Source organism: Setaria italica, chromosome VI (genome assembly GCF_000263155.2).
Source record: "Setaria italica strain Yugu1 chromosome VI, Setaria_italica_v2.0, whole genome shotgun sequence".
Lineage (NCBI taxonomy): Eukaryota > Viridiplantae > Streptophyta > Magnoliopsida > Poales > Poaceae > Setaria > Setaria italica.
Genome location: NC_028455.1, coordinates 29,369,244 through 29,382,000, shown reverse-complemented (window position 1 = coordinate 29,382,000; position 12,757 = coordinate 29,369,244). Strand labels below are relative to the sequence as shown.

The 12,757-nt window shown below is 41.1% G+C and overlaps 1 protein-coding gene across 1 annotated transcript; it reads right to left on the bottom strand.

Moving 5' to 3' along the window:
• Positions 1 to 6,479: 6,479 nt before the first annotated feature.
• Positions 6,480 to 7,438, bottom strand: LOC101770464 (auxin-responsive protein SAUR72). The gene has a single exon (XM_004973543.3). It carries the CDS (start codon positions 7,174 to 7,176, stop codon positions 6,778 to 6,780), a length of 399 nt encoding a protein of 132 aa, XP_004973600.1. The 5' UTR covers positions 7,177 to 7,438; the 3' UTR covers positions 6,480 to 6,777.
• Between the last annotated feature and the right edge of the window lie 5,319 nt (positions 7,439 to 12,757).

Here is a 12,757-nt window from a genome sequence, read left to right as displayed (position 1 = left end):
CCCATGGGAATCATATCGATCGCTCGGAGGTTTCTGCCCTCGTCGCAACAAGTGGTCCTAATCCGCGGACTCTGCCTGATGATCCGATCCGGTATAGAATCAAGTAATTTCACAACAACATTCCTACAAAATTTCTGCGATTTTACGGCAATCTGAGAGTTTGAACATGCACATGTACAACATGTACACCAGTTGGGCGCCCGCCTGTTCTTGGCATCGACTGGAACGAACGATCATGCAGCTATAGCATGCTCCGACGTGACATTTCCATGATACCAAGCACGTTGAAAACAGCGACAGAATTCAGGAAATAAGTTGCCAGGACCCTACGCAAAACTGTTCCGGCCCTTATCGTGCAACTGTGCACAGCATGCCGGTACACACATCGCTGAATTTTCTCTGTACTGACCTGATCGCTACAGGGTTGTTATTTTCTGAGGAAGTCGCACTCTGACATTAACAGGCATGAACAGTGCACTGTCCAAACCTCTACGTCCAAGATTGCACGAATTATTAGTTGTATTTCTACTAAATAATACTGATGTACATTTGGACTCAAAATCAAGTAGGTGCTGATCGCCACCACACGTCGCACTTGTTCCACTTGTTGCACGAGCACGACTAGCATGGGAGGCTGGGAGCCCAATTAGCGCTTGAATTCCTCCATTCTGCAGCCCTCTGATGATTGCAGACAAAACGGTGTGCGGTCGCACGCCCAACTGTTTGCCGGTTATCCTGCCAGCTGATCCTAAGTGTTGCCGTGCCATTCGGTGCCGTCCTCTATTCTTTGAAGTCGGCACATGTAGGATATGTATCGTTTCCATAAAGTTAATAAAGTGTCCCGATAGGGAAGGTCCACGCTTGTGAGGGTATGCCTGTATGCAGCGGGGGAAAAAAATTAGTTGGGGACGGTCCGTAGAGTCCTTCCGTGCAGCCCGTCCCTGGATTGGCGATGCGTGGCTGCTTGAGGGATCCGACGCTCGCGCTCGTCAGCACTCGTTTCCATCTGGAAAGGCTCACAGCTCGGCTTCCTCCAATGCCTATGGCTTAGGCCATCGGCTCCCATGCGGAATTTGATTTGGCTTCCATCATCGTAACGTCTGGAGCCCTTCACGCCCGCAAGGTCAGGAGAAGATGCCTTCGTGCGATCCTAGATCGTGGCAAGGAAGGACAGCCGCTATAGAAGTCTTCGATGAGCATTGCAGCTGTAGCAGCCGTCATGGAAGAAGGAGGCCAGGAGGATAGCAGTCTGCACTCCATGGCAGGAGAAGCCTCCCCACATGTCGCAGCTGCAATGGCGGTAGGAAGCCAAGAGAAGGACAATGTTCTCGACCTGTCGCCTATGGTGTCGTCTGTGCCTACCCTAGTACACAACGGAATGCAGCCAACGCAGGTACATTTATTTTCACGTTCTTTGATCATCATGAGTTTTCACGTGTGTGTTTGACCATGTTACATGATCTCCATCTCCACTGATTTGTGACTATATATATGCTAGATTGCACAAAAGTACTTCGGTAATGGCATCAGAGTTTGTTGCATGATACCTGAAGAAATAGTAGATGAAGTACAAGATAAGGTAACTAAATTAAAAATAATTTATTTAACTGAGAGCATAATATTTTGTATTGTGGTAAGTCACATTAATTCTCGACTTAATGTACAACAAATGGCTAATGAAGTTGTGCAACCCATGATCGTTCCTGAAGTTGGAATGGCTTTCGAATCGGAGGATAAATCTTATGAGATGTACAACACCTATACTGGTAAGATTGGGTTTACTATTATAAAGAGCCATACAAAGTGATGAGGAGATAGGACTCTACGTCAGAGATATTTGGTTTGCAGTAACGAAGGTCATCGAAAAACTGAGTCATCAAGGGACACTACAAGGACGGATTGCGATGCTCGTGTTAAGCTTAGTATTAGTAAAGAGGGGATTTAGATAGTGCAAAAGGTTGTACTTGATCACAACCATTACCTTGCTAGTCCAAATAAAAGGGAGAAGTTGAGATCCCAATAAAGTGTTCAAGAAGCGGACAGGAAGCTAATTAGGCAGATGAGGGAATTCAGGATGAATCCACCCAGGTTTTTGAGTTTATGAAGGAGTTTTATGGAGGAGCTGACAAAGTACCATTCTCATGGATGGATTGCAACAATGAGATTGGCCGTGAGCGCAAGAAGTACTTAGAATCCAATGACGCGGAAACACTACTGGAATACTTGAAGCGTAAGCAGATAGATGATCCAACATTTTTTTATGCCATGCAAATAGACAAGAAAGATGGTCGGATAGCTAATTTCTTTTGGGAAGATGGCCAATCTATCATGGATTACGCATGCTTTGGTGATGCTGTGTCATTTGACACAGCATTTCATACTAATAAGTTTGAAATAACTTTTGCTCCATTCCTCGGAACCCACCATCACAAGCAAACTATCATTTTTGGGGCCGCATTGTTGTTTAATGAGACTATACCATCATTTGTTTGGCTCTTTGAAACCTTCCTAATAGCAATGTCAGGCAAACATCCTAGCACAATCTTCACTGATCAAGACGCGGTCATGGCAAGAGCAATTGCTTATGTATTTCCAAACACAAGTCATCGCCTCTATTTGTGGCATATTTACCTTAATGTTGCTAAACATCTCGGCCATGTAATTCAAAAGCATCCTGAGAAGTTTCTACCTGATTTTAAGAGATGTGTCTATGAAGACAGATCAAAGTTTTACTTCAAAAAGAAGTGGGATGAATTGTTGCGTGAATACAACCTTGAGGACAACGAATAGATGGCAAACCTATATGATTTGAGGGCAAAATGGGCTGTTGTGTATCATGACTCATTTACAGCTGATATGAACTCGACCCAAAGGAGCGAAGGCATGAATAATGTATTCAAGAAAACATTTCGTAGAAAACTAGATCTTTCGGAACTCCTTGAAGAATGTGAGAAGGTTTCCAGTAGTCTTCGTAATAATGAGTTGGATGAAGATTTTAATTCACATCGAAAGAGCCCGGTTACTCATATTCATCTATTGAAGACCGCAGCTGAGTCATATATAGGGAGGATGTATAAAGAGTTTGAGGAAGAATTTAACAAACAATTTTCATTCTCTTGTAAGTTGTTGCAAACTGAAGGGTCAATTTTGACATATACGATTATGCATATGCATTGTGATTATGGAGCAACTGTCATATTCAACAAAGTAGATAGTACCATTAACAAAGTAGATAGTATCATTACATGTGTTTGCAGGAAGTAGGTATGTATATATACAAATTTGAAATTGCAATAATACAACATCTAATACAAATTGATGAAACATGGCATCCATATCTGATAGGTATATTGTGCAAGCATGGCTTCAAAGTCTTCAATGTGAATGCCGTTTTAATTTTGCCTTCGCAATATATACTGCATAGATGGACAAAATATGCAAAGAGAGGATTTTATATTTAGAAATAAGGATATGACGATGAAAGTTTAAAAATGCATACCGCACGTATCTCACGGAAGGCAACATCTATCGCATTGAAGTGTTCAAAGTTAAAAGAACTTCTTGATCTTTTGGAGAAAGCCATGGATAAGTTGGATTTGGATGCAGATAATTCTCTAAGCAAGATGGAAGAATAATCTAATGAGGCTCCTCTTGTTTTAGCTGACTTCACAACAAATACATTTAAAGGTACAATATCATTTAGAGTTCCTAAGGTGGTAAAAGGTGCAAAGAGTAAACGAGGGATCATCTCCCTTGAAAAGAATACAGGCAAGAAGAAGAGAAGTGCTAAAAAGAAAGGTATTCATTGTACCAATTCTAGCATCATTTTTTTATTCTATGCTTGTATTATTAACTTTATGTGTTTGACTATAGGAGAAGAATCAAAGAATGTAATGGAAAATAGTTATAAAGGTGCTAGTCCAGAGAAATTTATTGTAAGACTTTTGACTTCGACTGTATTCATTTTTCATATTTATTTGCTTACATGCTATTTTTATGAACATTTTCATATTCTATGATAGGACCTAAATGATGGTAGCATTGATGCTAACAGTACAATGCCATACTTGGAAATTGATGCCTATGGGAAAACTTGGACTGTGGTTGCTCCGTTGATCGAAGACAGATTTGCTAATGCCACAATGCCACACTTCAATATGCACGGGATTCTTGTGTCATGAGCATTCCATATACTAGAGGAGGATACACAAGTCTCTTACTTGGGGTTGATCAAGCTGCCACATTGCAGTTGCCTGCTGGAAAATTGAATTTTGATGGACCGACAAATAAAGAAAATATGTAACCTTGTTGTATTACAATAGAATTTTTTTCACTGATACTTATTTTTCATTTAAGCTATGTGGTTGGGACATGTGAACTTATCTATATTGTTTTAGAAGAACCAGCCATTTATGGGACCATATAATCTATATCATTTGCCATTTTTTAATTTTTGTCATGAACCAGTCGTTCTCAGTGTTGTTCTTTTGTTACGAAGGAATCAACAATTTCTGATTTTTTTTAGATTATCATATTGCATCTGTTCTGAATCTATCATTTTCTTCTTTTTTTATAACCACATAAGAGGATACTGAACCAGATTCACTCTTTAAGACAGTGTATATTTTTTCAACACATCCAAATAAGGCATGCATGTTTATATTTTGCAACAATTCAGAGATCATTTTTTTTAACATAGGCATCACATTCCATAATTTGAAACATCCAAATATATTTCATATCAAAAGAAAAGGCGATACATTGATCATGTCAAGCCATCTACATATCATTGCACGGATCCTACATGGACACTTGATCTTGTCAAATAAATCTCCATACATCTGTGATTACTTCAAAGTACAAACTAGAACATCAAACATTTACACTCCGGACTGCTCCAACAACATGACTTCCAACTAGGTGGTGAGCTCGATCTCGTCGAGGACCTCTTTGGGCAGTCAGATATTTCTCTCTTTCTCTTCCTCTGCAGCGGGCCAATCAACAGGAGGAAATAAACTGACATATACTCTAATGCCTATGTGCATTGTAAATGTATTGCCACTAGTCCATCATGACTCACTGCATCGGCGAAATCAACTAGATCTCCACAGTCCACTCCCTGCGTCTCTTGTGCTCAAGAAAAAATTCAGTCATGAGAGTGCCATAACCTCAAGCATCAAAATGAGAACATGAAATTCAGAGTAAAAATAATATCGATTGACCAGACATTGGTACATTTTAAGTGAATCTGTAAGCTCCTGAGGGGCTCATTGATTAGCCATTGCTTCATTTTTCAATAGTCCCAGACCCTGCAAAACCAGCATCTTTCATCTTGATTCAAGAAGTGAACAGGTTATATCTAACTGATTGCAAAGGGAGCAAGCAACTGATAAGGGAGAAGTAGATTGATGCGAGACTTACGTCTGAAGCAAAGAATCGAACCGATCCAGGCTGTTGCACATAAGATTGGAACCGTGATTGATAGGACCTTTCGACGGCGTGCGGAGGTCAGAGATGCCTGCAGTAGGGAGATGGCGGCGTCGAAGCGGACAAGAAAAAGGAGAGAAGCGAGAGAGACGGATGGAGAGGGTACAGGCGTGAGTGGTGGCCCCTCGCGGACAGGGGGACGACGGCGGACGACGGAGGATGGCGGCGGCAGCCGGCGGGCTCGACCACAAGTCCACTAGTGGATAAAGGGTGCGTTTCTTCACTGGAAGCCAAGCTGTGGTGTGGTCGGTGTTCATCTTGCCTGGAGCCGGCTTGCGTTTATCGGAGGAAGCAAAGCTGCGAGCCTTTCCCACTTTCCCAGGTGGAAACGAGTGCTGACGAGCGCGAGCGTCACGGATGCAGCCCATGAGCTTCCCCTTCCTTCCTTCCCTTCTCTTCTTCGGGCCACACGGAAGGAACTCTACGGACCATCCCCACCTTCCAGCCGCGGTGCACGTTGCATACTTCACGACTCACGAACCTAGGGCCTCAATTAGTATGGTTTTTTTTGTAAAACTTGTTTATCCAGATTTGAATAGGTGCTCGTATTCTTCTAAATTTATTCTAAGAATTAATAGGCACCATGCTTTGTGTGCCAGAAGATGTGCCCATTTACATTAAAATGTTTGTAGTGACTTCGTGGATATCAAGACTCTTTTAGGTCACGAGAGTTGTTACGTGGTTTCCGCCCGAGGTGGCGATGTCATCTTCCCAGCTCCAGCCAGGAATTTGGTGGCGACTGGCAACGCAACGCGACAGTGACGCTACCGGACGGAGCAGTGGAGAACGATCGATGGACTGGAGCAGGATGTGGGTGTTAATTCGCGATGGTTAGCATGGCAGCAGGCTGCGCCGAGGACACGGGGGCAGTAGCGCGGCTTGTAACGACGAAGCAGCTAGCCAATGCCGCAATGCCCATATGAACCTGATTTATAACATCTCTGTTTCTTCTTATTCCTCTTTTGTTCGGAGAAACTAGTTAGAGGAGCTCGTATCACCATTTGCAACCACAGGAACGCGCTTCATAGCGAGTTCGACTTGCAACCGCCAGCACAGTGGTGTCAATCAATTATGTAACCGCTCTTCAATTACATCACCGATGCCGAGGTTTAGCGAACCCAAAGAGAGCGAATCACTCCGACGTGGTCTCGACTTCACCCCTGGCGTTTGGCGTTTATCACGCATCTACAGACTACACCTACTGAAAACATTTATACCGCCGCAGCTTCGACAAGCTTCCATCTCCGTCACGGCCGGCGACGCAGGCTCCGGCCGGGTGGCTGCTCGGTCTCAGCACGCGTAGTACTCGACGAGCTCGTCGAGGGACTCCGGTGGCGGGTCCGCGTTCTCCAGCATCCAGAGGAGGTGCTCGAACAGGACCACCTCGCAGCCGACCACCGTGCAGCCCGCCTCACCGGCGCCGCCGCCGCTGCCGGTGCGGTCGACGAGGGTCTGGAACAGCGGGTGGCCGACGAGCTCCTCGGCGATGAGGTATCGGCGGCGCGACTTACCGACGTAGACGGGGTGCAGGCCCTTGGGCACCTCATCCGCGCCGTGGAATGACGCACCGCGCGCGTCCACGTCGGCGATGTTGCCGTCCTCGCCCGGCGACGGCGCACGGGCGATGCGGCCGGACGAGTGCCACCTCCTGATCATGCACCGGAGCTTCCCCAGCCCGCCCTTCGCCATTCGCCTCGGGCCGGCCTCTTTCTTGGATCGGGTGCACGCGCAATTCGTCAAGAAGTAGGAGGAGGAATCGAGGAGGACGGTGATGATTGGGAGAAGAAGGCAGGGGAGGCGAGGGCCGCCGCCGGGGCCTTAATCGGGAGGAGCCCAAGAGAGGGGCGTGGGGTCCGCATGTCGGCGGGAGATCGATCTCAGCCAGCCGCTTTAGGGTAAGAACAGGGATATTGTCTGATACGCTATACACGTAATCTTGACATGACTTAACACACGGTATGTATAATGTGTTGTTTTTTAAGTTGTCTCATAGTAATTTTATTTTCTTAATTTATGCATAGAAAAAGAAATATTATGACTTTCATGCAACCACAACTCGTACAATGGTGAGGTAGTCGTCTCATGGTCCTAAAATCTAACCTATGAGGTGGTTGTTTCGTGAAATAACGACATCTTTCCCTCTCCTCCACATCAGAAAAATCCTACGTATGAGACTGTTGAGGTGTAGCACTACTCGCTGTTAGCCGGGCGACCGGTCTATCTACGCCGTGCCGTGCGGCTGCGGACATGCACGCGTGTTCTTCCCTGCTCCGTCCACCCGCCATGCCCGGAGCAGAGAGATCTAGCTGCCTTTCTCCAAGCCGCACGACTAGGTCGCAGAGGTTTAAACTAACTGCACCCAAAATATTACTGCATCAATGCGACGAAACATCTCTGGCCTGCTCTGCTGCTGCCGCATTGTGCGGCTGTGCCGTGCTGCGGCGTAATGCGTGAACCTGTTGGAGTTATTCGGGTTTATTCTTTGATAAAATACAATTAATCAAAAGGTCCATTTCAATGATAAGAGTGAAGTGTATATGCAATAGCACGCAGAATATAAAATCATGCAATTGCTGGTGTGATTAATTTGCATGTAACGGTTGCCATGAGGTGCATGCAAATGCGTTAACGTTGGCAGCCTTGGAGTTATTTGGTGCATGTGTTGCAAGTCATGAGGTGCATTCAAGGTTAATGCACTAAGTACTAATTGCTTCCATTGCACAAGTGAAAAGCTATGCGGTCTCACACGGTCTTCTCGTCCATCAAATGGACATTAAGATAGTTTTCCTTAATGGAAAGTTGGATGAAGAAATCTACATGGATCAGCCTGATGGATATGTAGTAGAAGGTCAGGAAGGAAAGGTATGCAAGTTGTTAAAATCTTGGTATGACCTCAAACAAGCGCCTGAGCAATGGCATGAGAAGTTTGACAGAACTCTCACGTCTGCAGGCTTTGTTGTGATGACTTTGAGTCTCCCTGCGTTGCTTAAAAAGACCTCAGAAAAGAGATGAAATACACTTCCACTTTTTGGTAGTTGCTGCATTCGGTCTGCATCCTCATCTCGGCGCTCGTGTGCACTAGTGTTGGGAGGGCAGGCCTCCGGAACCTCCATCTTCTACAACTTATGCATCAGAAGTGAAGGCAAATAAAGTTTTTGGGGAGCGCATTTGCACGACTGCTTGCTGCACACCTCTTCTTCCCAGAGGTGCAACTGCATGGCGAACATCTGCACGGCATCGACTTTGATCGACTACATCGAATAGGCTTGAAATGTCGAGTAACAACGCATCTGGTACCCCAACACTGGCCCCGCTGCAGGGTACTCTCTCATGAACTTTCTGGTTCATTATTTGTTTGCCGTTATTTCCATTTCATGCTTTATGTTCATTGCTATAAACACAAATGTTTATGCTTCTATTTGTGCTATCGTTTATGTCATGTTTTATTTAATATTTGGAATTAAAATGAATTCCAACGAAACCTACAGGAGAGGCTGCCAGTGCGCAAGCTGCCAGTGCGACTATGGGCGTGCAGCTAGGTTGTGTGCAAGCTGGACTGGATCCAAAAATAGTTCTGGGTACGCTGCAAAACGCCACGGATCAGCTGGACTGGAGTGCTCAGTACCATCCTTACAATCCTCTAAAAAAAATTAGTACCATTGCTACTAAGCATGGGCCAGTCAACATCAATATATCATACACTAGGCAAAAATAGGCGCTACAAAGAGAATTTAAGGAATTGACGTGTGCTGCCAGGTGGAAGACAAATTTTGGGCACTGATGCTGTTTACCAGTATCCTGAAATTATTTGCAAGCCAAGTGAAAGTTTTACAATTATGGGGACCGAATCAAGACATGATGTATTTCAAGGACATCCAGGGCTCCATCACCATCTTACTATTACTAATTGAAGGCTACTTTAGAAGCCTCCAGATGAAGCCACCTAGGAATCCCAAGTGGACACTCTAAAAAAAGTGAGAAATACTAAAATTCTCAAAAAAAAAGCAAAACATCTAGCCATCAATCGGTAAACTCAAATCATCATAGCCATTGGATCTATTACATTTTCCAAAAAAATACCCACCTATGCCATTATGAAAATAACCAAAAGTAACCCCTTAAATCTATATCTAAATTATCCACCTCTGCCATTATATAAAACAAACTAAAGTAACCTCCTAATCTTCATCAAAATTACCCACTTACACCATTATAAAAAATAATTTAAAATAACCCCTATATTTGAAGAATTGCTCACCACTGGTACTTAAAAAATAGTTTAAAGTTGCATCTATATTACCGACATATGCCATTATTAAAAATAACATAAGGAAATCCTAAATTTGAATCCAAATCACCTTGATTAAAAATATATACTAATATATGATTCTAAATTATCTTTTTTTACACTATTGGTATATGATATAATCATCATGTCACCATTTATAAAAAAATATAGAGAAAGTGATGAGAATATAAATATCTATGTTAAAATTACATCTCAAATTTAGGGTCTATTAAACAAATTCAAGCACGTACATGCGATGCTATGTGAAAATTTAAAAATTATAAATGTGGATGAAATTATTATAGAGTAATTACTATCTAAAATCTATCATAATTGGATAAAGATAATCTACATAAGTATGGTGTTTCGAATATTTAACAAATGAGAGGTATTTCAAGGTAATAGTTTGTAGCCATGTGAACTCATTTTGTTTTCATTGGAGGCTCCGCATTAATTCTCACGAGATATGCATTCTAGGAAAAAAAGAAAAATTCTACAAATTCTCATAAAATCAGAAACATCAAACGTCAATCCTATACTCTAATATCATAAAAATTGGTCTATTGTATTTTCTAAAAAGCTACCCACTACTATGATTATGAAAATGTTCTAAAGTAAACCCCTAAATCTATATCTAAATTACCTAGCTCTATCATTATAAAGAATAATCTAAAGTAACCTCGTAATCTTCATCCAATTTACCAATGCATATCGTTATAAACCATAACTTAAAATAACATTCTAAATTTTTATCTAAGTTACCCATGTATGTAGTTATTAAAAATAACTTGAAGTAAATACCTAAATTTTAATCTAACTATCTTCATATTCATGATGAAGAAATGTCCAAAAGTAAACTAATATATGATTCTGAATTACCTATTCATGTCACTGTTAATATTCATGTCATTGTTAATATCAAATACTAAGTATATACACATAATTGGTGTTACCATGTAGACCATTTATACATGCATTTTTAGAAAGTGATGAAAAATATTGATTTTTATGCTAAACACAATGCATATGGAGGTGCGATACAAAATGAAAAAGGTATGCATGTGGATGTGAAAGTGTATATAGTAAATACTAATTAAAAATCAATCATAATGGGATAAACATAAGTACACATCTATATAAGTATTATGTTGAAGTATTAAAAAACTAGAGAGTAGTAGGTAAACAATTTTGATCATTAGCTAGGAGTCTAATTTATGAATAATCTTCAAATGCAATAGTTTTTCAAAATATTAGCCCGTGTAGAAGCACGTGTTGATGGACTAGTATTCCAGAAATGGTAGTTCCAAGATGGGCATTTTTTTTTGTGTTTGTTTACAAAATCAAACTTTGGATATTGGGAGGGATGGGATGGAGTCTGCAATATTTCCTTTAGCTGTTACGTATCAATTGTTCAAGAGTCTGAAATCACGGGTTGCATTTAACAAGAACATCAGGAACGGATCGGAGCCAATGGAGCACTTCCCTAAAAAGAAATGAAAATAAATTGTTGACAAACATTGGTATTACATGCATGCAACAAGCAACACTGCACCATCCAGCATTTGAACTTTTGAAGTCTTGGAGGTTATGAGTGATGCAAAACATAAGTATACGAAACAATAACATCCTTGGTCAAACTTATTCAAATAATAGGACCATGTACCACCACACAAGAACAGAGCACGTAGCTATCTAGGTTTCTAAACATCCAAATTGAAGAAAATGCAAAAAAGAAGAAGAAAACGCAGGAGAAATTCTACTCATTTTTGATCGATCAAACACACACACACACACACAAAACTAGATTGCTGATGCTGACAAACATGGGGTTAGATGAGCGTCCACATCTCCGGCCGGTGGCTAACTCATTCCCCTAGTCTTGTTAATTCAGGCTAAGGCGGATAATCACATTATATTGGTTTCGACTTTCGAGTAATGAAATGGATTAGGTCCACATGTTCTTGTTGTCAAGCAAGGCTGTTTGATCCTCTGCCGCTACAGGATTTGATCCGGATGCGCTCTGTATTGTAATGTAGCTAGAGCGTATCAGTGCAGGATGATCGCTGGAATCATTAGGAGATATCTGCATGCCCTTGTGCCAATGAGTGATCTCCATCAACGGATCTTACTATTACTAATTGGAGGCTCCTTTTGAAGTCTCCAGGTGAAGCCACCTAAGATCCTAGATGGACACTCTAGAAAAAGAGAGAAATTCTAGAAATTCTCACAAAAAACAAAACATCTAGCCATCAATCGGTAGATTCAAATCATCATAGCCATTGGATCTATTATATTTTCTAAAAAATTACCCACCTATGCCATTATAAAAATAGTCTAAAGTAACCCCTTAAATCTATATCAAAATTACCCACCTCTACCATTATATAAAATAAACTAAAGTAACCCCGATGTTCATCAAAATTACCCATTTATGCTATTATAAAAAAAATTTAGAATAACCCTCTTAATTTGCAACTAAATTGGCACCACTAATACTAAAAAAATAACTTAAAGTAACACCTTAAACTTACATCTATATTACCCACATATGTCATTATTAAAAATAACATGAGGCATCCCTAAATTTCAATCCAAATCGCCTTCATTAAAAATATACACTAATATATGATTCTAAATCGTCTATTTCTTACACTATTGGTATATGATATAACAATTAAGGTATATACGCATGATGTGTGTGGTATCATTTATAAAGATATAGAGGAAGTGATGAGAAAATAGATTTCTATGTTAAAACTATAGCTCAAATTTAGGGTACATTAAACAAATTCAAGCACATACTTGCGATACAAAGTGAAAAGTTTAAGATAATAAATGTGGATGAAAATATTATAGAGTAACTACTAATTCAAATTTATCACAATTGGGATGAAGATAATAAGCATATATTTGTATATGTATTGTGTTTGAATATTTAACAAATGAGAGGTAACTCAAGGTAATAGTATTGTAGCAATATGA

Bases quoted from the DNA above. Each gene is read 5' to 3' on its own strand.
- LOC101770464 (XM_004973543.3), bottom strand. From the start codon at position 7,176: ATGGCGAAGGGCGGGCTGGGGAAGCTCCGGTGCATGATCAGGAGGTGG.